General features: G+C 44.9%; 1 protein-coding gene and 1 long non-coding RNA gene across 8 annotated transcripts in view; one reads left to right on the plus strand and one right to left on the minus strand.

Annotated features, from left to right (window-relative positions):
* The window catches only part of LOC147144324 (uncharacterized), an 83,934-nt gene that overhangs the window by 20,134 nt on the left and 35,883 nt on the right, over positions 1 to 27,917 (plus strand). The window lies entirely within an intron of this gene.
* Positions 1 to 27,917, minus strand: part of nova2 (NOVA alternative splicing regulator 2) — a 58,445-nt gene that overhangs the window by 15,363 nt on the left and 15,165 nt on the right. For both annotated transcript variants that reach the window (XM_086036594.1, XM_086036593.1), the window contains 2 exons: positions 27,012 to 27,155; positions 2,543 to 2,709 (listed from right to left, as the gene is read on the minus strand). In XM_086036594.1, coding sequence (XP_085892720.1) covers positions 2,543 to 2,709; positions 27,012 to 27,155 — 311 coding nt within the window. The remainder of the gene's footprint in view (positions 1 to 2,542; positions 2,710 to 27,011; positions 27,156 to 27,917) is intronic.

Here is a 27,917-nt window from a genome sequence, read left to right on the forward strand (position 1 = left end):
ATTTTTTTTTAGGTGAATAAATTAGCCACTAATTTAATTAGGAAAACGAAGAAACGAATAATGACACTTGCATTTTAACCAAACAATTTAACAACAAAACATCTTAAAATATTCAGGTAAATATTTCATTTGTGATTTAAAATGAATAAATACATTTTAATGAAGCAGTTTTAGAGAGAAAAAGATCCAAGTTAACGCAACAAACATTACAGGACTCTTGATGATGTAGAAATGCTCACAGTAATTTGCAAATGTATGCTACTATATTTTTATGTTTGTCTCCAATAAAAGCACAAGTACTCTGCATGTGCATGTTAACGTGAGGGTGACATTTTGTGGACTTCCTACCGGGAGAGGCAATAACAGGAAGTAGGAAACAGGTGTCTAAGGCTGAGGTCAAAGGTGACAGGCGATAGACAAAGGAAGTGACCAGACTGCATTCTAGTTTGTGCGTGCGTCGAAAACTTCACAGACAAAAATAGTCACTGTGAAAATTCAAAGCATCTGACGCTAGTAGCCCGCCGCTAGACACTTGACGTGTTTGAGTCGACCAGTACTTAAGGCAACGTATTATGGAAAACTGACTTTTAATCCATTGTTGTGAGTGCCTCCCCACCTATCAAGTGTGAAATTAAATAATTAAGTCAATCTTTTTAGATCTGACCTAGCTAGACCATTTTAATGTTGCAAGACATTTTGTACTTTAGCGAAGTAATAGCTTGGCTACTTAGCTAGGCTAGTTAGCTATCGTTAGCTTGTCACGGAGAGAGAAGTCTCCTGTCACACTTAGTACTATTCAACCAAAACGCGTGTAATACATCAGTCCATTTTAATGTTGTTGTAAGACATTTTTTCTCTGGAGAGCTAATAGCAAGGCTATCTAACCAACTTTAGCTTGTCAAGGAGGGAGGAGCCTCTTGGTGCTAGTCAGAGTAATAAACTAAACCATTTTAATGTAAGTGTAGAAGATTTTCTACTTTAGCAAACTAAAAGCTAAGCTGGTTAGCTATGCTATTTAGTTATTTTTAGCTTGTAATGGAGGGAGAAGCCTTCTGTCACTTTGGGGACTATTTATACACACACAGACATACGAATAATGTGTGTTGAGCCTATTTCGGGTGGTGGCTAAAGTTTCTTTTCGTTCATGTAGATGGCGGCGAGACAAAAGCGACAAAGGGGGACAAGTCTTTTGTGATGATTGATAGGTGGTGACCCCTCTTGTTAGCCAACAGCCGCCACCGTGACCAGCAGCTGGTGTGAACTGAGATGATTTACGAGGCGCACAAATTCTGTGACTTAACCTCAACTGCGGGGGCACAAATTGTTGACACACTCATGCTTCTATGTTTTGTGATGTGTTTGTGGTTACCCGTTAGCATGTAGTATGCCGGTTCTCGGATTGGTCTTGTTCAAACCAGAAACAAACCCATTAGCTCTTAGCTTGTAGCATGTTGTTTCTTTGACTAGTCATATACAAACCCTCAAAAAACATACTCGCTGTTTGCATGTAGCATGCTTGATGCATGCTTGATTTGTTGCATGTTCAAACCATCAAAAAACGAGTTAGCTGTTAGCATGTAGCATGTTTCATTCGTTACATGTTCAAACCATCGACAATCTCATTCGTTTTTAGCATGTAGTTTTGTGTTTGTTTCCGCATGGATCAACTACACTAATTGACTAAGTGTAATTGGGCTGTTTGGCAATGAAGTGCTATCTCCATCAGGGAAAATACAATCAAATCCCTCTGGCCGCTGGCTTTGTAGGGACATATGGTTAAATTAGCAAGTGGTGGCTTCGGTGTGAACATCCCTGGAGGTAGTCGCAGAGTACCCACAAGAGTCCATTAACATCACAAAAAGTAACTAGATTTGTTGTAATTGTGTTAGCATCATTAGCCTCTCACTGCTAAACCGGCTTTTTAATTACACACATGCTGTTTGCGTGAGTGTGTGTGCGCGCGCCTTTTGGCAGACCTGAACTGTCAATAGACACTATCATTGCCAGAACCGACTAGTCGATAAGCAGCAATCATGAAGAGAGAGAGAGAGAGAGCTAATGGCCAAGTTAGCGATCAATGAGACTAATTGTTGTTAACTTGAGCAGGGGCCATCTTTGTGCGCGCATGTGTGTGTTGTGTGTCCGTGTTTCGTTTTCCTGCCTCACGTCAACTCTCCCCGCCTTCAATCTCCGACCTTCACCATCATCTCTTCCTGTTTCCTGTTTCCCGTTGCCGGCAAGAGCTAGACTTTACGTTTCAGTTTTGACGCCTTGCTAACGCCCTCTACACTCTTTGCGGGGAGAAAAAGGCTTGCACACATAGAACAGAATAGACAAGAATAGAATAGACTAGTGCAGATAAAAGGCGAGATTAGAATAGAATGCACGAGAATAGAACATAGAATAGGATTTAATAGAATAGTCTAGAATAGACTGTAATGCAGTTGACTAGACTAGAATTGACTAGAACATAAGATACTAGACTGCTTGAGAGGCCAACACAATATAGTCTAGAGCCCAAATAGAATAGTCTAGCACAGACCTGCTTGATGCGGTCAGGGTTGACAGTGGTCTGCGGCTGTAAGATGCTGACGGGTTCGGACTTCTGACTGCTCTGAGGCATCTCTCGTACTTTCTCTGCGATGAAGTCGTGGACGCCGTTGAGCGCCTCCACCGTGCCCTGAACCAGACACACCCGCTCCGTGGTCCCTGCACACACAAATACAACAAATACATCATCAATATCAACTTTTATGTTTTCATGGCAAATTGGTTCTAGGCTCATTTTAGGGTCGTTTTGACCTTCCCAGGGATCCTTCAAAGATAAAATTGTCCTCAAAAATGTGTCCGACTGCTCCCAAATTTCAAGCAAGTTTGCTAGACAGGTGGACGGCGTGTTAGTTGCGTGTTAGTGAAGCATTCCAGCAAATGACTCTCAAAATACAAACTTGAACCAAACGCCTTGAGCATTCAGCCCATGAAGCCAGTTTGACTTAAAACGTGAGATTTGGTAGCCATGTCGAACATGGGTAAACCCGCAAAAAAGTCTCAAGAAGCCATGTCCGAAAAGAACCCGAACATTTGATTTGGACTCACAATGGCCATTTGCAGGGGTCCCCCAAAGTACTCGGTAGATCAACAACACAAAAATTTTAAACATTTGAATTTTGGTCATTGCGTGTGGGCGGAGCATGGCGATGAAATTTGATGAGTCGACAAAAAAATGCCACTCGCCAATAAAGTCAAACAAAATTTATGTTAGATTTATATTTATGATATTCGTTACGCACGTCCATCGTGCGTAACGAATATCATAAAAAAGTCTCAGGAAGCCATGGACAAAACGAGGCAGGAAGAGTGACATTATGGTTTCAAGCAGCTATTTGAGGCACATTCTCCAGGGGTCCTTCAAAGACCAACTTGTCCCTTGACCATGGGACTGCGACGGTGTCGTTACTTTCAAACGTCGACTGGTTAGCGTCACAAAAAGATGGCGTGGCTCACGTGATATGGACGGGAAAAGGCCGGGCTAAAAATAAAAGCTACTAAATTCTGCTGCGTTTTCATCTACCTGCCTGTCTTTGTCCCTTTACAGGACGTCAACAAACATGCGTCACCGTTAGCATTTGAGTAGTAACATGGCTGTGGGGGTGTGCGCGGGTGTGTGTGTGTGTGTGTGTGTGTGCGGGGGTGTGTGTGTGTGTGTGTGTGTGAGAGGGACAGAGAAGGAAACTGGGCCTCGCCTCTCCCCGACAGCTGGTGCCCTCTGGGTAATCTGCCCTCGTCCAATCACAAGCAAGGATTAGCAGGCCATTGTCTTGGCATGAGTATGTGTGTGTGTTTGCCGTGTGTGTGTGTGTGTGTGTGTGTGTGTGCGCGTGTGAGAATAGGACACTGTTGGGGGAGCTCTACACCAGGCTCGGGCACAGCTGTGCCGTCGCATCTTCATGCCAAACATTCCGCCCTCAGGGACCGGGCACTAATCAAATAAAGTCATTCAAATCACCAAATTCATCAATAATGAATGATTAACATGATTCAATCATGGTTAGTGACACTAGAGGGCGCTAACTGCGGCGCAGCTGCCGATGGCCGCGCGTTAAAAGTAGAACGTGCAGTGTTGCCTTGATTTACAAGTTCAGTTCATTCTCAATTTGTTCTTATGTCGATTTGATCTTTTTTGCGTTGGGGTCTGCTGCTTGCTCCTTGCGAGTGTTCTCATTTTACAAGTCTTTTGACTGTTGGTCACTTCCTGCGCACGGGCGACCATGCGGAACACTCATCATCATCAACATCATCATCGTCGTCGTCGTCGTCGTCGTCGTGCAGGCTGCTTTTTATTAAACGCCTGCTCATATGACTCACTCCTTCCTCCTCCTCCTCTTCGCCTCCCTGATGACCCCAGCTTCACCGCTGATTGTACGGAGCGCTAATAAGCTAGCACGCTAATAGTAGTGGAACACGATCCATTCGGCGTGACACTGCTCGACTTTTGAGTCGTTCTTTATTTCAAAACTGAGAAATGTCCTCATTGGAAAGAACGTCAAGTCACTTGATCAGGTTCAGGCTACAACTGTGGCCATTGAAAAACCTTCTTTAACTTTGTTGGCAATATTCGGATTGAAATTTTAACAGTGGCACAAGAGAAAAGTTGAAATAAATGAAAGCATAATCAAGCAAAACAACTCGCACTAGGATTAGCCGATATGACCTTAAAAAGCGCACACATCACTGGTACCATTTGAAACATTTTGCGTTGACTTTTGCGTCCCCGACTTTTGAGGGTGCCCTGTACGCTAACGGTGTTGCTAACCACGAGCAGAAACGGACACCATTCCCAGCAGGAGTTCCATTCGCGAATCAAGTGCTTTTAGCTGCGTTAGCTTTCGCCATCATTGATCATTCATTATTCATGATGCGTGTTTACGAGCACAAACGTCATAAACAGTCTGGCAGTAAAACAAAATGAAGCCAGTAGAATTAACAGCAGTTCATCAAAATAAAAACCCTCCACTGGATGTTCTCACGACATCCCCAAAAGTGGCGTCCGACTGTTCCTGGGAGGAGAAGACGATGGCGCTAAAGAGAGGCGTTCGTTACTTTAAGCTCATTAAGGAGATCTCCTCAAGGTGGAGGATTAGCTGGCGTTAGTCGGCTACCTTTGATCGCGTCTGATGGATTAGCCGCCTGTTAGCGACGCCTGCCGCTAAACGCCTTCTTTGCTTCCTTCTTTCCTTCCTTCCTTCCTTCCTTCCTTCAGCTTCAGAATGCGAATCAATGTGCTCTTCAGTGTGCCATGCTTACGTGCGTGTGCATTAGAACATCCATATTGTATGTTTTGCCCTGTTTTCTAAACTCAAACTCGTTTACACACCTAACTTTTACTTTCTACTGCAATTTGATTGTCAATTTTTTTCTTGGAAAAACTTTAGTTTTCTTAGATTTTTTTGATGTTTTCTGAAGTTGGATCTATTTTCTATTTACATAATTGTACAAAAAATCTAGGAAATATACATATTTTCAAGGATTTTTCATTTTCAATTGTTTTCTCTGGGAAAAAAAACTCAATTTTGTCTGTAATATGCAAATTAATCTATCAAACAGAATACTTTTATCTAAGAATTGTTTTTCTAGAATTTTGATATACCTTTTTAGAAAAAAATGACGTCCCCAAAAAAGAAATCAACTTATTTCCCTGACAATTTTTCCCTACAAAACATTTAAATCTAGCAAACATGACTCTGCTAACAATATACCCTTTTTCTTAAACATACTCTATACAACTTGTTGAAATATGAAAAAAAAATTCAAAAAATTATATTTATTTGTTGTAGACTATATAACATAGACAGACCAACACCTACTTCTACAGAATATACGATAGTCCCTGTAAAATGAAACAAATAGTATACACCTTTTTCTGGAAAATGACTTTTTTTTTTAGAACTTTTGTTTCCTGCATATTTTTTTTTTTTTTCAAGAAAATTTGTTTTAAAGAAAATGGCTTTTTCTAGAAGTAGACAAAAAAATCTAGAAACAACTATTTCTGCAATATTTAACATTTTTAAATAGACTTCTAGAAAATGTGTTTATGTTCTGGAAAATAGACTTTCCCCCCTGAAAAATAAGACTATATTCTAGAAAATATTATTTTTTCATGAATAGGAGTTCTTTCTTAAAATAGCTGAAAAAAATGTACTACAGTTTTCCTAGAAAATGTGACTTTAATCTAGAAAACATGAGTAATCTAAAATACATGACTTAAATTTTGTCAAATGTAAACAAATTCTAGAAATGTCCCAAAAATGATTCAAAAATAAATTATAAAAATAAGAATGACTATTTTTCAAGACAATATCGCACTTTTCCCATAGAAAATACACTAGCATTTTTTTTTTCTTAAAAAAAAAAAAAAAAAAACGTGGAAAACTGGAAAACCTTATTTGCAGAAAACATCGCACTCGACAGAATGCCCGTCCGTGTTAATAGCAACAGTGTTTTTAAGAGCCTGAAAAGGCAACTGATGACATCACGTGACACATGAAACCTGATTGGATGGAGGCCGTCTGCTGCTATAACCTTGGCGACAAACTCCCAAGCTTAAACTGTGTAAATGTACAAATTACACTCATGCACACGATTTTATGCAGCTGCTGGTGATGTCATAAGCGCTTGTGTGTGTGTGCGTGCGTGCGTGCACGCTTGTGCGTGCGCGATCATGTGCTGATGTAATCATGAGCAGGAAGGAAAGTTGGACGTGTTCTCGCGCAAGTCTTATGTGGATGAAAATGTGATGGTTGCCCTGGAGCACGCACGCACACACACACAAACACACACACACGCACTTGGGGGTGGGGCTCGGGGGTCCAAATGAGGGCCAATTAGAAAAAAGGCCTTCGAAAAAGTGACGGCTGGGGTCATTTTTGTGGTCCCGACAAGAAAAAGAGAGGAAGTGAAATTCTTTTGGCGTGTGCACCTGACAGCTTCCACATGTTGCTGCATGTGTGCGTTTGCATGCGAGCTCAACTTTTAGAATAAAGCTTCATTACGTTCTACACTGTGGGGGCCCCCCCCCCCCACTTTAACAAACACACACCCTGCTTTCCTCCGTGTGTCAGCAGCTTGAACGTAAAGCATCAAGGCAAAACAAAAGAAGCTGGAAGAAAAGGAGAACATTTTTCCCCACTGATGTCACCTTTTCTTCATTTGCTGCAGCTGCTGCCTTGACAGCGCCGCCCCCCCCCCCCCCTATAAACCCCCGCCCACCCGCACCAGTCCCTCCTAAGTCACCTATGAGCCTCCCTCAATTCCCACAAGGCTCTTGGAAAAGAAACATTTGAATGCAAAAGTCTTTCAATGTGACAATCGAGTGGCCGGAACGAGAATGTCAGCGAGCAGAGCAGCGACCTCCCCCAAGGCCAAGCAGTTCATCAAAAAGTCACTTTGGAAGCAGACGACTGACTTAGCTGACAGAAACCTTTTTTGTTCCACGACATACGAGCGCTACCTCCACTTACAGGTTGACCCCGTGTACACGTTTTTCCAGAAACTGTAACAAAAATGTGACTTATAGCTACGACTTTGCTGGCAGCGGATAATGAACAATATCCCCACCAAAAAAAAAAAAAAAAAAATTCAAGTGCTTTACTTTGACTCTGTTGACGTTTACTGTCAAATTAAACACCAAATAATGACATGTTTTGCAGTTAACCAAAGCACAAAATGTACTCAAGTCCGCTTGGTTAATGCTAACACCGTGAAAAACGCCATGGACGAGCTATCAAAACTAGCATTGGTGTTGTTAGCTTTTTTTTGGGTGGGGTGTGATTTTTTTTAATCATTATTTATTTTAGAGATCTGATTGTCTCGGCCAGCCGATTAATCGGCCTTAACTTCAGCTCGATCCTCGGTTCAGTCGCAATGGAGGGGTGACTTGTGGTGTGAGCCGGCTTCTACTCATCCATTCTCAATCATGCTCTCGTCCTCCCCCGTTTCCCACCACACTCAGGAACCCCCCCCCCCCCCTTTAACCTCACCCCACCCCTCGAGACCCCTCACAATCTCCCATGATTCCCTTGTGCTCTTTTATTATTGGAAGCGGGATGTCTGCTGTTGCCCCGAGTGACCGCGCCGCTGCCGAGCAAACAACGAGAAGCCCCTCCTCCTCCTCACCCCCCCCCCCAATAAAATCTCTTGTGTTATACCTACCGTCACATAAATGTGAAATCCACCTAGCTACAAGACACACTTAAGGATCTTTCTTAAAAATATTTTAGAACATTTAGGTTCTAGATTATTTTCCCCACAATATTTTTAAAATGTTTTATATTTTGAGCTTCACATTTTGTGTATTTGAGGAAAATGTTTTTTTTTTGTTTTTTTATAAACGGCTTGTATATTTTCAAGAACATTTTGGTGGAGGAAAAGTGGTCAGTTTTGCAAATTTTCAAAAATATGTTTTTTCAGGAAAAGTCAGATTTTTTGGGGGGGGGACAAAACAATGTCATTTAAAATAATTTGTGTATTTAATGTATTTTTGAGGAATATTTGAGTATTTTTTAGAAAAATGTACATTTTTAGTCTTTTAGTCTTAGTTTTTTTTGTAGAATTTTTTTGGGGGGGGAAATTGAGGAAAATTAGTATATTGCAAGAAAAATGTAACTTGTGACTATGACTTTGAAAATGTTTGTTTTAATAGCTCGGGCAGGTTTCACAATTCAAAACTCGTTGCATTTTCGATGGAAAAATGGTGTCTCTTTGCTCTTTTTAACAACCGCGCGCACACACAGTGCTGCTTATCTTAGCACACGCAACTATTTATACACACACACACCTAATCACCAACGGCCTCATCTGTCACACCCCCCCCCCCCCCCCTCCCACACACACACACACGCACACGCACACGCACACGCGGGCTCAGTATCTGGACCTGGTATGAATTCCTCCTCAAAGCAAATGAGTTCAGTGCTGTTCCGATTTTGTATCAAGAAGCCACGCGATGCAATTGTAGCTGTCGATTGGACGGGACGAATGCACAAATAGAAAATGAAAACACTCGCAAGTGTCCGCTGTAGGCCACACGCTCACGAGCAGACTAATTGGCCCACAAGCTCCTGACATCACTCACTCGGCCACGCCCCTTAAAGGCTAGGTACCAATGTTATGCAGTTTGGGATCGGGAAAAATCAAATGGGCAAAAACAAAGCATAAACCGTTTTCCGAAAAGGTGATGGAGGTGAAAGAAATCGGGAGAAATCCGTTTTTTTTATTTTTTCATTTCAATTTCTTTTTTTTTTTAATGGCTCTACCTCCCAGGCTCCAAAGAAGTGAAAAGTTCACGCCTTTCCAGCTGAGTGATTTACGCGCGCGCCGCGTCTGACTTGAAGTTGGAGAAGACGCGCCAAACTTGCCGGCAGGAATGCGTCTCTCTTGTACACAAGTTTCCTCTCCCAACCGCCCCCCCCCCCCCCTTCCTCTTTTTTTTCCCCCTTTCTTCCACGTGCAACGTTTGCTTGTTGTCGCTCACGCCGCCTTGCCGAGTGGCTCGCCGGGTCTCCTTTAGCATGCTGGCCTTCTCCGTGCGTGCCTGCCTGCCTGCGTGTGTCATCACACACACACACACACACACACACGCACTCCATAATAACAGTGGCTGTCTTCAGCTCGTTGAGCGTTATCTCCCTCGTTGGTGTCTAGTGTCTCACAACTGCATTAATGGACTCGCACCTGTCTTTCTGCGGGCTGAAACGCACGCACGCACGCACGCACGCACGCACGCACATCTATTCCAGTGTCTGCGCGTCTTGGCGTCCCAAGGACTCAAAGTTATCTAAACATTCCCCTCTAACCTCATCTCTAATGCGTGCATGTGTGTCTATCTTTGGCCGTGTGTGTGTGTGTGTGTGTGTGTGTGTGCGCAGCTGACAGGATAGAGAAGGGGCAGTTGTGGTCACATGAGGGGGTGTGCAGAGCTGGATTTGGGGGGATTGCAGTCTGTAGGAGCGAGATAGGGGGCTTAAAACAGCTGACACTGTCCACCGCGCGCGCGCACACAAATGCAGCAACATGAATGTTCCGATACAAGCCGGCCAGGTCAAATAGAAACCTGAACACTGTATATGACTTGTGTAACTGTCAGATGTGTATTATTTATTTATTATCGATTGTATTTACTTTCCTTAGACTGGTCAACATTTTATATATTATTTTTTAATTAAAGATGCAAATCAAATCTCGATAGTTTTTTGTGCTGATTCCGAATCTGCCCTCATTTTTTCTCAAGCACATCAGGATTTAATAATAATAATAATAATAATAATAATAGTGGTAATAGCAAAATATAATATAGCAATATATGTGGTCATTTTGATGAATGAAGGAAAGAATGAATTTCTTTCTCAAACATCCCAGCTATAAATGATGCTCAAATCCGTATTGTGCAAGCTTATATTGGTTAAACTTAAAGGGCAAGTCAAGTCCAAAATGTTGCGCTAGTCTTAAGTCGGCTTTCTGATTGATATTGCGTTTGTGGAATCTGAGTTGAGCAGCAAAAGTTGAGCAGCAAAAGTTGAGCGCTCGTTTGCATCCATCTGAGGGGGCGGACATTTTTATTTTATTTTTTTTCCTTCAACATTTTGCCACTCGCTGTTGACTGAAAATGACATCAGAGTTGCTCAGGGCTCAGCTAACCACCAATCACAGTTCAGCTTGCCAAGGTCACGTGACCAAAGTCAGGAAACAGGTGAGCCGTGATTGGTCGTTACCTGAGCAACTGCGACTGCTCTTTTTCCCCCCAAAAACGGTTCCCCACCAAGCTCGACTTTAATGAGTACAAAAAGAGGCAAAAAGACTTGACGCCAGAACATCATGTCAATTGTAAATTAGCGTCCATAATTGCTGGCTTCTGCCCGTAAAAAAAAAAATGATGTGATGGAACATCAAATGGTTGACATTTTTGGCATGGAAAATATGCACACACACACACAAACCAGGACAACTGTCTAATTAACTTATTGAATGACTTAATGACCTAACTAAATATATCAAGTATCAAATCCTCTCCTCAAAAGTCTCTCTCACACACACACACACTCTTTGGTACACACGCACGCACAGCTGCTTCGTGAACACTTGAACAACATTTTAACAAGTTCACACCTGTTTGAACCGGGTCCTCCGCTGGAGCCTCGCTCTCCTAAACAAGACGTACCGTGACATGGTGTGTTAAAGCCGCTTTATGCCGTTTAACGACGTGTTGTTTATGACGTGGCTAACAGTTTGTTAGCATCTGGAATGCTAACATGTTAACACTCTTTTTTTTCCCTCTCGAAGTTTAGGCCTTGTCTACACGTAGCCGGAGTTTTTTTGCAACTTGCCCTGTCATCCACACGGAAAATTCCGGCTCGGTTTTTAAAAAAGCCCGACTGCGTGTAGACAAGGCCGTAGTTAAAAGGTTTGAGTAAAAACGTCATGATATGGTGTTGCGCGTGCAATTTTGAAGACAATCAATGAATATTCCATTTTTGGAATAAGGATGTAATGTAACAAAACTGAAAAGTGGTGAACACTTTTTGTATTAAAAAAAAAAAAAAAAATGTTGGGAAATTTTTATTTTGAATATTTGTATAGTTTTGAGGAAAAAAAAACACATTTTGAATGCATTTTAGAAAAATCTTCCAGGGAGTCATTTACATAGTTTCAAGAAAAGGCAATGTTGATAAAACATTATTTGGCTACTTAAAAATGAGAAATGTTCATTTGCTTTTGAAAATATTTCGGGGAGGAAAAAAAAATAAAATAATTGTAACATTTTGAATGTTTTTTTTGGAAAAAAAGTTGTCAAGACATTGGAACGTTTAGTAGCTTTGAATTTGCGACGCATCCGGCCTCCCTTTGGCTTTCAACCCCATCGCCAACGTCAGCTTTACAGATGCCACGTCCGCTACGACAAGCAACACTTTGACGCCGATCAACTCCAACCACGTTCTCAGCAACGTTTTAATGAATTTGTCGCCTGGATGACAGCTGCCAAAGCGCGCGCCGGCAAAGACGTCACTTTTGAGTTGCGTAACCAACGTTTCTTTAGGCAACATGCGCAAAAAGTGGAGTGCGGCGCATGAGTTGTCGTTGGCGCAGCTTTGTGATTGGCTGCGCTCGTGGCGCGCTGACCTCAGCGCCCGCGTGCACGCACACACACACACGCAACATTTACTCAACACAGTTGGCTGGCCGCGGAGACCAGCGTGCCTGCTCCTTTACATCATCTTCGCCAACAATCTGGTCCCCATTTGTTCCAGGGTGTGTGCGGGCGCGCGCGCGTGTCAATGCGTGTGTGCGCGTGGGCGTGTGTGTGTGTGTGTGTGTGTGTGTTTAACGTAGGTATGAGGGTCCGTCAGGGACATCATTTAGGATTACCTCTCACACTCGCAAAAATGAAACAGCCAGTGAAACACTTTCCTATACACGACTTAAACACTCACACACTACAAAATTGTTTTTCTCACACACGATGTCATACTATTGACATGCACTACCAAATGCTCTCACACTCACTACTGCAATATTCTCACGCATAACCCGAGATTTTTTTTATTTTTTATTTTTTTATGCACACACAAATGAAACGCAGGCACTACTGAAATGCTGTCAAATTATTTTCCCTCATATACATGACTGCAACACTCTCACGCTTGACGGAGATGCTCTCACACATTACTGGACGTGTACACACTAGTGAAAAGCTCTCATGCGTACGGAAACGCTGTAACACACACTGAAAAACTCTCACACTCGTCCAATTGGTTTTGTCTTCCGTATAGTGAAACACGGATGACGCGTGGAAGCTTTTGTGTCATGTGTGAGAACATTTCAGTCATAAGAGAGATCATCTTGAATTATTGCATGTCCCCGCTGTCTCCCCGTGCGTGCGTATGTATGTGCACGTGAAGCGTGTGCAGCCGCTGTGACATTGAGACACACACACACACACACACACACACACACACACACACTCTGAATGTCACGACATCCTCGATGCTGCCCCCCCCCCCCCCCCCCCAAAAAAAAGGAAAAGTCGGACATGACATTCCCAGTTCCAAACCAAGAAAAACAAATGCAGTGCTTAGCGGCGTGGACTTTCTCCAAAGCGTTTTTCTTTTCCTTTTTTTTTTTTTTTTTACAGTCCGCCAAGTGGAGAGAACGAAGCCATCTTGTTTCACTTTGTTCGACGCGTGAATCATCGACCTGGCCGTCGCCGGGCCAACTTTTTTTGCGATGATGTCATTGCCGCGAGTGACCACACGGGTCCAAAAAAAAAAAAATCAACCAAGCGATAGTCGAACCTTGAAAAACAAGTTGGGCCACTCGCTAGTTGGAGTACCAATTAGAGGTGTTAAAATTAATCGATTAAGCGACAACTTCTGACTTCTGAATCCATGACTATTTGAATAAATCGAGTAATCGTTTATAGCGGGGGTGTCCAGATTTTTTTCAAAAAGGGCCAGATTTGGCGAGGTGCTTCAAGTTGCTTTCATTTTTCACGGCATTTGTTTCCAGTCACCTTGTCGTGGTTTGCACGTTTCATCCGTCGTGACGCTTGATGTCGAATTCCTTGCAAAAGACACAGTCGCTTAGCAAACTAGACAGACGCGCTTGTTTTGCATTTCTGTGAAAAAAAATGACAATTTCCACTTGTCCTGCAAGCAACGGCCCGACTTTGTTTTTCTTCACTACGGTCTCTATTTTGGAAATGGAACACACGCACAAAAAATAAAAAAAAAAAGGTCATGCTGCTAGCCAGGTGCTCACTCTGACGCCGAACACGACTTTGACGCGGGGCGTTGGCAGAGGCAAAGCGCGCTCGGGGACCATTTCCGAAAGCACCCGAGGGGGCAACCACAGATCTGCTGCCATCTGCTGGTCAAATATAAATGTTATAGCGTTTTTTTTTAACTGCATTTTGTACTGTTGTCAACACTATCGATGGGCCACCCATTATTCATGTTATTCTAGAGGCTGCGGGTCGGTAGAAATTTGAACCCGGGCCGGACTTTGGACACGCCTGGTTTCGAGCCATTGTTTAACTTGAAGTTGTCCAAATCCTTTGCTTTCAGTATCTCTGCAGTAAACGACCAATCACGGCTGGCCAGTCAGCTTTCTGAATCTGAGCCGTGATTGGTTGTTGTGAGCTGTTGTGATGTCATTTTCAGTCGACACAAGTGACAAAATGGCCGCCCCCAGAGATGGCTAAAAACGAGTGCATTTTGCTGCTTAACTTATGTTCCACAAACGCAAAATTAATCCGAATGTCGGCTTTTAACTAGTGGACCTGCACAGGACATATTCTGGAAAAAAAATATGTTTGGGTTGACTTCCGCTTTAAGTATCGGTGGCTGGTATCAGCAGCTTCGATGATCAGCCAATTCCTGGTATCGGACCTCCCCCAATCTTAGTTTGATGTGTGAAGGCCAAAGCCAAGATTTGAACACCAATCATATTATATAAAAGTGATACCGACACATATCTCCTGTATTCTAGATAGAAACATGTCCGTTGATAGAAATGTAATATATGTACACGTTTTTTTACACAATTTTAAACAGTCCCCGTGAGTCTTGCTTTCGTCAAAATATCCTCAGAATCCAGAATTATACCACGGCATGATTCGAGCCTCCTCAGCTGCATTAGCTCACTCTGTGCGCGTGTGTGTGTGTGTGTGTGTGTGGGTGTGTGTGCGTGTGTGTGTGCGCGCGTGTGAGCTCATCGCTATGAATGAAAAGCACATGGAAGCCGATTACTTTTGATTTATGTCAAGACAAACAACAACACACAAGAAAACAGACGGAAAAAACTTTTTTCAAGACGTCAGCAGAAAGGACTCAAAGAGGTGAAAGAAAGTGACGAAAGACAAGCGAGGAGGGAAAAGCAGGAAAGAGCAGAGAAGGAAGTCAAGATGAGAAAAAAGGACCAAGAAATGAAAGAAAGAGTGAGAGGAAGAAGGGAAGAAAAAATGAGTGAGAGGAAGGAATGAGCAAAAGAAGCAAGAGAGAAAAGGACGGAAGCAAGAAGTAATACGCCGGAATCTTGGTTTTCATTCGGTTTTCGTAAGTCTGCTCGGTCCCCGCTCAAGAGACAGACCTTCAAAATAAAAGCAGAACACCACACTTTATTTGTTCTTTTGCCACACGCAATTTTAAAACGAGCACCCAAAAGTTTGAGTGCGATGGCCAAACACGAGAGGGCCAAATGTGGTTAGGATACGCGTGTGCTTTTATTTTGAAGGCCTGACTTTTCGCAGGATGTTTTGCGCTCGCTCAATCTTGCCCGAGTGTTGCCGAGCAGACCTGAAGGCCCAAAAATTTGCTTTGAAAAACGCTTCTATTGTGAATTAGGCTTCGTCTGTGCAACCTTTTTCATGCAATATGATCCAAAGGTCGCAGTGGTGCGAAAAAATGAGCAAATTCTAAAAAACGCAGTTTTTTTTTTTTTTAAATCTTCACAAAAAGTCACGTCTTGAACGGATTCGTTGGATTTGCATGATTTCCTAAGGGAAACTCTGCTTTGGGGGAAAGGAAGGCAATATGAGCAAATGAGGAAGAGAAAAGGACGAAAACATTCAAATCTTGATAAACAAAAAAAAGGATAGAAGCCGCGCGAGAACGATGCAGGAAACCAGGGAGGAAAGACTCAAAAGAGGGCAAGTCAGGACCAGAGAAAGAAAGGAAGGAAGGAAGTGGAAAAAAAAGAAGGATGGCACTCGTGACAGAAGTGAAAAATCCTGAAAGTCATTAAACACACCACACACACACACACGCACGCACACACTTAAAGGGAAAGTCCAGTGGTCGTGACAGCTGACGGCTTTGTGGGATCCCAGACTAAGAAGGGCGGGGGGGGGGGTCATCATAAAGTGGGCTGGGGGTGGTATTTCAGGCAGGAGGATTAATCAGAAAGGCCGTGGGTGAGGATGGGGGCGGGGCTGTAAGGACCAGGGTTTGAGTAGGCCATCGGGGGCTTTCGCTCGGGGAGGATTAAAAATCATGGAAAAAGGGGTGGGAGGGGCAGCCCTGGAAGTAGCGCTATTGTCGTGTGTGTGTGTGTGTGTGTGTGTCAAAGGGGTCCCCTCAGCACAGATGAAAAAGCATCATCAATACACCTCTTTGTTTGCCGCGCTCACCTTCTTCCTCTATGCGCCGTAAAAAAAAAAGAAAAAAAAAAAAGTACACGCTGGCCCTTTAAGAGCACACATCTGCGGCGGACGAGCGAGCGAGCGCGAGAGAGAGAGAGAGAGAAAGTACTCAGAAGGAGAGACATTAGCCCATTTGGACCTTTTAAATGTGACCTCTTTGTGCTAGCCGGGGAGGTTGCCATGGCGACCGGCGACGCTGAGTGTCATTGTTGTCGAGGGCCAATCAAGACGCGGCAAAAACACTCGGACGTCTGTGTGTGTTTGTGTCAGGATTGCTTTGAACATGCTGTTTTCATTTGAATCTTTGGATTCCGGCCTTTTCGCACGTGCACGCTTACACGCGCACACACTTCAAGTATTTGCGTTGATTTGACTTTGCAAACTGGAAAGGTGACCCTTTAAGAGGTTTGTGTTGTGTTCAAGTGCTCCTCACATGCAACGCTTCTCGTTTCGTCATAAATTCGTGTGGAGAAAACTGATATGCCACACACACACACACACACACTTGAAAAATGTGTGCTGCATTCAAGTTTACAAAAGTCAAGTATAAGAGTGCTCCCCGTGTATGTTGTCGAGTGAATTGACTTTTCTCACATGCACGCACACACACACACACGTGTGTCCCAGGAAGACATTTTGACTTGTGTTGCAGTATTCCTCATGTGTTTTTTTTACTGCAGTATTCATTTGGAGGAACTGATGTCTTAAGTAGCTGAAAATACAAACGTCCACCCACATGCAACGTGGGGGGGGGGGCACGGTGGGTTGAGGGGGGGGGGGTCGTGCGGAAGACGAGAGGATCTGGACGAGGACCAAGACGTGAAGAAAGACGTCTCTCTCTCGAGCGCTCTTACACCTGCTAGGGGGCTCGGGTGGGGGAGGGGCCGCTCGGAGGAAAGGGGTGGGGGGGTCGATTGCTGCACGGGGGTTGTCGCTTTGATTCCCGTCACCACGGCGATGGGCGTCCCACAATCCTCTGCTTTGTCAATAGAGGTGAATGTGTGTGTGTCGCCGCGGAAACACCCAACAAATGTGTGTGCTATTTACAGGAAGCTTGCGTGCGTGCGTGCGTGCCCAAGTATGACAGTGTGTGTGAGTGATGTTTTGTGAGAGAGCGTTTGTGACATGAGAGGAGCGAGTGTCTTTGCGAGATGATGTGTGAGAGAGTGTTAGCGGGCGTGTGCGCGTGAGCGTGACAGCGCCGGCGTGTGAAAGTGCGAGCGAGAGAGCGCATGACACAGTGTGAGCGCTACGTGAGAGTGCACGAGTGAGACGAATGAACGCATGAGTGTGAGAGAGAGCACGTGCGGTGTGAGTGTGTCACCATGGCTACACCGTCGCCAATGAAAGAATGTGTGCTACTTACAGGAAGCTAGCGTACGCGCGCGCTTGCGCGAGAGAGAGACAAAGACGGCCGCTGACATCGGCGTAGCTTCGTCTGGCGTCGTCACGAGAAGCGACAACGGCGCCGGCCGTCACTTTAAACTCGGCTGACTCCATGTGGCCTGTGGCGATACTTTTTCACAGAGGGAGGGGGGATGGGGGGGGGGGGGGTCACGGAGGGTTCACTCTAGCATTTGTTGTCTGGTCGCGTCGCCACGCTTGAGCAAATGAAGAATTTGGAGTCTTGAGGTTTTTGCTGTGAAACGATTTTGCATATTCAGCGAGATGCTTTCAACACGGCGCCTCTGACGCAGCTCCCCCTCTGACGCAGCTCCCCCTCCCCCCCCACTTCCCCCCGCTTTGGGAGTGACCCCAAAATGAACACTTGAAAGCAAAATGGCTGACTTCCTCTGTCTTTTGTCTCATGGCTTCTTGTGGCTCAGCTCGTGATGGACGCGTTTACCAAACTTCATGTTGCCAAGTTGAGCTGCATTTGGTGGCTGTATTTATTAGAATAATAATAATTATTATTATTATTATGCAATCAGTCACCACAAAGCCAACTGAATCTAAAACGACGACTTGAAACACAAATGAGAGACTTGCTGGGTCTGTGTGACTTTTTTGTGGGGCTACTCATGATAGAGTAGCCTACCAAACTTCATTTTTTCCATTTTTTTCTATGTGCTTGCCACTCTGCTATTGTTTAAATTAAGCCCCCCCCCCTCCCCCCGAAGGCTTATTTGCGTCTATTCTAAGACACTTTCCCCATTGCACCACGGCAGATGGGGACCCCCTCCCGTCCCTCCTCCTCCTCCTGACCGGGGTCAAAGGCGCTATTGTCATCCGGGGAGCCCCGCCCCCTCTATTGTCCCCTGCAGTTGGCGGCCATTGAAGCTCTCAGAAACCTGCACATTCAACTTTCCTCTCCTTGCCCCTCTTTTCTTTGCCCTTGCGGCTTTCGCTGGCCCCTCCTCCTCCTCCTCCTCCTCTTCGTCATCATCACACGCCGCAGCTGGACACGATTGATGAAAAACTCTTGATCAGCACAAAGTCTAAGAAAGTCTCATGACGAGAGCAACAGGAGATACAAGTTAAATTAATATGACTAGCGGCTGACCGATTTTAAATCGGACGCTTTTTTTTTTCAACGAGTACTATAGGACAAAGTATTACAAAACAGTCAAACGTTCTGCCTGTAATTCATATCTTTGTTTTCGGAAGCTTGAAGAGACTCAAAAAGAAGTTATTTTAGTCATTATCCATTTTTGAATCGTCCGATGAATCGCTTATCGGGATTCTATTGGCCTGGAAAATCGGTATGAGCCACCACTGCACGGGGAAACGCGTCCCCACTAATGTGCATGGCTTTCATGGCGGCAAACAGAGAGACGTCTCGGCCGACATTTTTTCCCCAAAAGACGAGCAACTTTCATTTCCGCTAGCAAACAGACAACATGCAAAAAAATGCGAGTCAAAGATCGTCACTTTTAAGTAGCGCAAAAAAAAAAAAAATGCTAGTCAAAGATTTTGTGTAGGCCACAAGAAAGATGGAGTTTTTTTTTTTTTTTTTTTTTTTGTCCTGCAAAAATGTCCGCTGCTCATCATTTTGAAGTCAACCTTCCCGGAAAGGGTTGAATGTGCACGGGAACGTCTTTTGCATTTGTTTGGAGAGCTCCGCTTCAAACGTTTGCTTGGCTTTGCACCGCTGACAACAATGTGCTCAGGCCTCACTGTCCTCGCTGCTGGGACGACCTGGCGCACGCACGCACGCACACGCACACACACACGCAATGAATGTGAAATGGATTTGAAGATTTGGGTTTGGAGCAGCGCGCAGAGAGGCGGGCTGAGGTCGGATCATTCCCAATCGGATCAAAAGTTTGGGAGGGGGGGGAGACGATCGACCGCGCAAAACGTTTTTTGGTTTTCTGGCCACCGATTCCAAAAGAAGAACATCGATAGAAAGTCACGTCGCACTCGACTCAGGAAAATAAATGAGCACACAGACAACATGACTTTACAACAGCGACTTTTTGTTGTAATTTCAATTTTGTTCAAATCTCGTACGTGAAATGCATATCTTTATTGGTGTAAGTGTTAAGGGAGCCAAAAATAAGTGATTTTATTCATTTTATATTTTTCAAATTAATTGGCAGAATAATCGGTTATCTGAATTTTATTCTGTCACAAAAATTACAATCAGCGTCAGCCTAAAAAATTGCCAATAATTGCTATTATAATGCATTAATCAGACCCTTAAACATATAGTTTTTTAATGTACAAAGATAACATTTTTAAATCTTTTTTTTTTTTAGATTTTGCATTATTTTTTGGGGGGCAGTTTCAGAGAATGAACACTCAACCTGTGTTTATGTCTCGCCCGTCACGTTCATGGGCAGATTTTATCATTAAAAAAACCATTTATAATTGTTTTAAAAAAGATCATTTTAAATGAATAACACGATCATAATCATTTGAATGCTATTTTTTTTTCCTCTCCATTTTCAAACGGGTCAATTTGACCCGCAGCATAACAACAGAAAGGTCGACTGTTTTATTGCTTTACTTTTTACGAATAAAGTTGCTTAGCTTGTTTTTTTGTTTAACACTTAGATAAATCTTTGAAAGCCACTTTGAGGACTCGACTTGGCTAAATGACTCGACTCCAATTTTATTGTTCTTAGACATTTTTTGTTGCTGTTGTTGGTACTCTTGTTTCTTGTTTTTTTTTTTTTATTGGTTGCTGTTTTTCAAAGTGCTGGACAATTACAGTCGGCTTGCTTCAAACACTCGACAGATCATTTCCATAATTTCCTCTGTGGGGAAATGTCATTTCCATCCCAATTGAATGTTGACAGATTCCCTTTTGCCCCAAAAAGTGTCTGATAGGACGTGCTGTACTTTGCGGCGTGTCCTGCAGCAAGCTGGAAGTCTTTAATCCCACCACATGACTTTTCGGACTGCACACGCTCGTGAATCATCGTGCGCGCGCGCGCTTACGTTTGGACTTTTATTTCCAACATGTGCTGCACTTTTCATGTCTCGCGGTGAGGACGCCAACATTTTGATGAGCTGCGGTGTTCTCACACACGCGCGCACGCACACACACGGGCCAACTACCAACAGAGTCAAACAGCGGCACAGTCATTTTACAGCATCGAAGGAAACACATGATGCGTTTTTATCGCAACTTAAAAGAGTTCCCTGATGTCTTCATAAAATCGGACTTTGTCATGTCGAAACATGCTAAGGATAAAGAATGACAAGTGCTGCGGTTGAAATCTTCCTATTAGGCCGGGGGGGGGGTGGGGGGGGTCGTTCAGGGCTGCGTGGTCTGTCCCCTACAAATTCAGAGTCTGGCTTTTGTTACCATTTTGACCGGGGATGGAGCTAGGGCGTTGCGGCTAGGCTAAAGTCGACTTGGTTGCAAACAGGTTAGTCTGAAGAAAAAAACGGCACTTCATCGCCGAGCCACAAAATGACACTCGGTTGATTAGTGCGGCAGATCTCTGCATGTGGCGCAGGTAGCGGACACTACACCAAACAGATAAACGCTCGTGGACAACTTTTGAGTAGTTAGCTACTAATCAGACGCTAAATCGACAGCTCTGCTTAGCTTTCGGCTTTGACGGTATTTTGGTGAAGCCTTGAAAGTGGCTCTGGATCTTCCCACATCCGAGCTTGCTTGCACACACATTTTCAGAAATGGGGAGATAAAAAATTGTCTTAGTTATTGAATTAAGACACCCTGGGGTCTGAGCGAAAGCTCTTTGACCTTCTGCTGTCAAAGCCCGCAAAGGATAAGGAGCACCTTTAAGTCGAAGTCAATTTTCAGTGGCGAAGGCAGAACTTCATGAGCAAAGCGTCCAATTGCACGTTTGTCAATCGCTGTACGAGATCCATGTACGGGACCGGTCCAAAGTTTGGAAACACCTTCACATTCAAATGGTCTCAAACACGCAAAGAGGTCGACAAGTCCAAGCTGTGAAGTGAAAATGCTTCCAGGTCAGGAAACATCGTTTGCGACAAAAAGCTGACGGAGAAAATACGTAGCAAGAAGTGCAAAGCTGTGATCGGATCACTCTAAATGATAAAACATATTCCGTTTGGACAAACATTGTTTTGTCAAATAATCCCAACGACGTTTCTTCGTAATATCGATGACTTCATCATTAATCTACAATTCAGGAAGTTTTGAAATCCTGAAAAAAGACTGAATGAGAGGCTGTTTGCGGCCAACACCGCAGCAACCACGTCGGCAACATTCGAGTAGGTGCCGCCTATCCCAAGCTAAGTCTGCAGCTCTGCTTAGCTTCGCACTTCATACACACAACAACAACAAAAGACGCGTGTCGCGTGGGAGCGTTTCACTAGCATGTGAGCGAGTGAAAGAAATTCAATTGTGAGTGTGAGAGCATTTCAGCAACGTTTGTGAGGATGTTTCGGTCGTGTTTCTCAGTAGCGTGCGTGTTAGCTCGTGTGCGCAACAGTGTTTCAGTGGCGTATTTGGGTGTGCGCCCAGGGGTGGATGAGAGGCAGCAAAAGTGGATGAGGCTTTACAAAGGTCATATTTCACTGGAAGACGACATTATCCCACCACACGCAGGCATGCCAAATGCGCACACGCACGCACGCACGCACTTAATGCGGCAGCATCGATTGCCAGGCTGCAGTCCCGCCGTTCTATTTACGCTCCGGGACCCTCAACGCTTCCTCATTAAAAGGCCAAACGCAACGAGCGCCGAGGGCCATCCATCATCCGTCCGCGCTCCGCCGTCAGTCCGAAAAGTTGCGAAGGCGACGTGGCCGTTGCCGAAGAGGAAGATGAGGAGGAAAGCGAAGGAGGAGGAGGAGGAGGAGGGAGGGTGCGTCGTCCGCTCCTGACCCCGCCGGGGAGGCAGATGCTGCGCCCGGATCGATTAGTCGTGCCTGTCGGCGGGGCCGCGGGGTCGCTGACTGATTTGCCTATTGAGCAAGGGGGTGGTGCGCACCTGTCCTGTCCCGTGCTGTCCTGACTGACATCTGGATGGGACACATGTTAAAAAAAAACATTCCTCAAAAAAAAAAAAAAAATGTGACACCGACTCCCTATCTGCGGTTGAGTAAATAAATGCAGCCACTATTTGCAGCTATATCGGACAGAGACGGATTGATCGAGCGAAAGAACAGACAGAGCAAATAATAGACTGAAAGAAGAAGCAATAGAAACAGATAGAGAAGGAGACAGCAAGGTGGACAGATAGACAGACAGACAGATGTTGCTTTGCTTGTTGGAACGCCGCTGGTTAGCTTAGCTTGTTCAGTATATGCTTATTATATATATGCTAGCTTAACCTGTGAGACGAGATGGACAGACAGATGTTGGTTAGCTTATTAGAAATACGCTAGTTAGCCTGTTATGTATATATATATATATATATATATATATATATATATATATATATATATATATATATATATATATATATATATATATATGCACTCGATATGCTAGATATGCTATATAATATTATGCTACATATGCTATATATGCTAGCTTTATTTGATGGAGAGATAGAGCGAGCCGGACAGACACATGATGAAGATGGTCGGCTCAAGGTGGCCAATCGGCTTGCGCGGCCAGCCCGGCGCGTTCCGTGCGGCACATCACAGCGCCGAGGCCAGCGGCGGCCATGTTTGCCCCGCTCTGTGATGTTTTTGCGGCGCGAGAGCTTAGCGTTGCTATAAGAGGCTTACGGAGCTGAAAACAGCGTGTGTGAGTGTGCGTGTCAGGTGTGTGCGTCACTAGGTTGGAGGGTGCGACAGATGTGCGTGTGTGCGTGTGTGCGCGTGTGCGTGCGAGCGGCAATCATGGTGCGGGAAACTGCGGGATTAGAAGCGACATTCTAAAATGGTGGCCCGCTGTGGCAAGGGCGCTAGAGAATGAAGAGCAAACATATGACGTCGTCCCAAAAAGAGTGCTTACGTAACGAGGACACTGCGTGAACTGCTTTGCGGGGTTTTCCCGCATATAGGATCAAATTTGGAGGACTTGGAGCTGCTTTCTGCTGTGAAAGCCTGGACATCGCGTCCGATTGTCCCTGAAGGCAACAATGAATGGACGTCGCCTACACTTTGTATCGAAAGACGTAACTGGCGCGATCAAGCCTTTTGGTGACGTAGCGACGCCGAGTTAGGCTTTGAAATTAAGCCGCGGCCATAAAGCATGTGTGTGTGTGTGTGTGTGTGTGGGGGGGGGAGCATCAATAGTAATTCATTTGCTGCTTTTAGCGTGAGTTTATGACTTTGCCTCCGCATGCGTGCGGATGTGTGGTCAATATCGCGTGAGGAAGCCAACGGGTCGATTGTAATTAAAAAGAAAACAGGTGTAAGGGATGAATATTTCATGCGGGGAGGCCTCGGCTTCATTAGCGCAAAGTGATGAAGCGGAAAACGTCGCATCAGCTGCAAGCCTAATGCCGAAAGAGAAACATTACAAGATGTAAAAAAAAATTTTTTTTAAAGGCTCCTGATGTGTGAGTCGTCGTTCCACTCCCGCGTTTGTTTCTTTTCCCACATTGTGACTGCGGCTTTGTCCTTTGAGACGCTGAGGTTATATTTGGACTAGCATCAACTCACACTGTAATAAAGCTGTCATTCTGTGCGCGTGCGTGCGTGAGTGTGCGCGCGAGAGGATGAATGGCGGCCCGTCTCGCGCTCTCACCCTGGCGGCTTCTGATTGGCCGACGCGGGCCGAAGTGCTGCTGATGCACTTTTCTCCTCAGAGATGTGATGGATGAACAAGGGAACCGCACAAAGCAGCAGGGAAGGAAGGAAGAATAGGAGGCAGAAGCGTACGATGTGGGTCTGAGGGAAGAAAGGAAGGAAGAAAAATAGCGGCAAGGAAGGAGGCGGCACAGCAGGATGGTAGGAAGGAAGGAAGGACATGAGGCAGAAGGATAAAGAGCCGGTCTGAGGGAAAAGGGGGTGGACAGAAAAGAAGGTTGAAGTGAAGGAAGTTAGGATGCGAAGTGAAAGAATAAAAAGCAGAGAAGGAGGTCAGGCTAAAAAATGGAAGGAAGAAGAAGGAGGGAAGGATGGCGGGAAGAAATGAGGGAACAAAGGAAAGGTGGAAAAAACAGGACTGAGGAGACGTAAAGAAGGAAGGGTGCAAGAGGTAACCCCGAGTCCCACGGAAGGAAGGAAGGAACCAGAGAAAGAAGGGAGAGAAGCAGGTTAGAAGCGAAAGAAGGAAGGATGCAAAATAAGCAAGTCTGAGGGCAAGGAAGTCAGGAAGGAAGGCAAAGCAGCAAATGAAAGAATGAAGGCAGGAGGCAAGGAGATCAGGAAGGAATGACAGGAGAAAAGCAGCTCTGGCGGGAAGAAAGGCAGAAAAGCAGGTTGAAGTGAAGGAAGGGCGCAAGGAAGGAAAGAATGAGACAGGAGATCGGGAAGGATGCAAAGAAAAGCAGGTTGAAGTGAAGGAAGAAATGACATGTAACCATGTGTGAATGAAAAAAGAAGTCAACCAGGAAGGAAGAAGAAGGCAGGAAGGACGTAAGGACGCGTTTCTCTGCAGGGAAAGAGCCCAGAAATAAAAGCCCATCTGAGGCCAAGGAAGGAAGGAAGGAAGGAAGGAAGGAGGGAGGGGAGAAAGGCTGGGAAGAAGGTTTCCGGGAAGGAAGAATGCGAGAATAAAAAAGCAGGTCGGAGGGAAAGGACAGAAGGGAGAAGGAAGCTAGACAACGGGGAAGGAAGAATGCAGGAATTGCAAGCAGGTGTATACGAGTAGGTATTGTGCAGTTGCCATGGCAACAGCACATGCTGCTCTCCTCTTCGGAAGCCAAGGTTACTTTCAAGCTCCAACGTTTCCCATTCAAAGCTCTCATTCACTCACGACAAAAGTGCTACGCTCCATTTTAGGGGGGGGGGGGGGGGGGCAGATGTCTTGCACTGGCTGGCGGTTGTGTTTATGCGTGCGTGCCCGTGTGTTTAGGAGAGTGTGCGCGCGTGTGGGAGTGGGGGAGGAAAGTGACTAATGTCTTCCGAGGAGCGAGAGAGGACAGGAATGAGACGCTCCGGCCAAGACCTTGCACTGAATGTCTTTTTTGTCTTCATTAGACGCGACGTCTCATTCCCGACGCGCGCGCGCACGCAAGGGCATCCATACATTGAAGATTGTGTCCGAGGAAAGCGCTGCGGCAAAATGTTCTTCACACAAACACGCGCGCGCTGTCACGGTAGCTGCAACGCTGAAGGACCGCAAGTCAAAGAAAGAAAGAAAGACACGCTTGTACACTCCTCCCGTCTCGACTGAAGGGATGCGTGCGCGTGCGTGCGTGCGCGTGCGCGCGCTGTTGCCGCTGAAGGGGGCATCTGTATGCAAATGAGACAGGGTTCTTCCTGGGTGACAAATCAAAAGGCCCACCTGCTGCAATGTGCGTGCGCGCGTGCGTTCATCTGTCGTAGCTGGCAAGGCCAGTCTCGTCTGCATCAACAACAACGGCGCCTTGTTTGCGGCCGCCAATCCGCCCGGTGCAAAACAACAAAATGGCTGCCTGTGTCACCCGTAAATAAAGAGCGAGCGCCACGTGTTAGCATGATGCTACAGTCAAGCATTCCACGTGTAAACAAACAAACGCACAAATCACACAGCCTGGCGACGTGCGATCGGCCGGGAGATGCGCCGCGCGCGCGCGCGCCGAGGCCGCCGCCGTCGCCATGGCAACACTGCGCTGGAATAGCATGCGGCGGGAATTTCAAGCAAGCTGGCATTCACCCGCAAATTCCATTCATCTTTCCAAGAAACACCAATTGCTAAATAATCCCTAATCCATCCTTTCAACAGCCCCCGATCCAATATCAATCCATTCCCAATCCTTCAATCTTTCATCCATCCGTCAATCCGACATCAATCAATGAATCCCTCCAACCAACCAACCATCCTTTCATCCACATATCAATACACCAATCACCCACTATTGATCGGCCATTATTCATTCCTCTTTGCGCTCAATCAATTCATCAAGCCACCGTTAAATATTCCACTGACCAATCCATAAATCAGACATATTGATAACCCACCATCACCTCATTTGTCTTTTTTTTTTTTTTTTTTTTTTTTTTTACCGACCGTCAACCATCTTGACGCATTCATCCATCGATCCATAATCCTGCTAACCTTTATTCGTTCCATAAAAGGAAAAATCAGACCTTCGATAGGTATTATTGATCCCATCGGCAAGTACGGTCCAACATTATTGAAAATGTGATATCATTCCTTTCCGCAAATCATCCAACCAAGCATTTGTAGTCCCATTTACAAACCAGCAGTCCAAATCCATCAACGAAAAGGTCGTTTTTCATCCTTGCAGTCAGTCCGTCATGAAAGCATAATCTCGCGAGTCAACCTTCAATGCATCATTTCGGCCGCCGGCGACCGCGTCGGCATCCTTACCGGGGTAGAAGTCTTTGGATTTGGACAGTTTGATGGTGGCCCCGGTCTCCTTCTGCAGCTGGACGATGGTCTGCCCGCCCTTGCCGATGATGGAGCCCGCCGCGTAGCTGGGGATCAAAACCTTCAGGAAGTACTCGCCTTCCTCTGCGCCGGCAAAACAGAAAACAGGAAGTTAGCCGGAGGCAAACTTTCCCTTCCAGCGCAATCTAGCCGGAGTCTCTATGTCCCTTTGTCCTCATGTCAGGCCGTTTAAAAAAAAAAAATTAAAAAAAAATTCCATTCAATAATAGAGATTATTATCAAGTGGGCTACCATATTCAGATTATATTGTTTTATTATATTATACCGGGCAGCACTAAGATCTTAAGCTTGTTCACGTTTCCGTCATCATACGTCGAAGGAATTTTGCATTACCTGTTAGCATTAAGCTAGCTGACATTTGTTAGATGAAAAACATGGTGCGATTGAACATTTTGGTATTTAAATATACAATAACGGTTCAGCCATTTTGTTCTACCTCCCGCCCCCCCCCCCCCCCCATTTCTTTTGGGTGTAATTCTACTGTCGGACACTCGATGGCAGCACAGTAAATACGAAATAAGGACGTATGAGCGCAGCCTGGTTTTTGCTGGAGATGATTGATTGTGAAGTCCTCTTCAATCCTGTTGTTTACGCCTACAGAAAGTGACAGCTGGCGGCTCATTTTCTAAAATACATCTTTGGGCACGTGTTGACTATATTGGTACACTTTAACACAGTTCAATATTTTTCTTTCATCAATGCTCTTGGCTATGTTTTGAATTTTGTTTACATTATTTGGAGGGTGGAGTACTTTAGACATTTCAAACTATATTGATTTTTATATTATATGTGTTGCTGCTTGTGTTCAAGTAGCAGTGGTCTGAA

This window comes from Filicampus tigris, chromosome 7 (assembly GCF_054856515.1).
Source record: "Filicampus tigris isolate MCC_2025a chromosome 7, RoL_Ftig_1.0, whole genome shotgun sequence".
Taxonomy (NCBI): Eukaryota; Metazoa; Chordata; class Actinopteri; order Syngnathiformes; family Syngnathidae; genus Filicampus; species Filicampus tigris.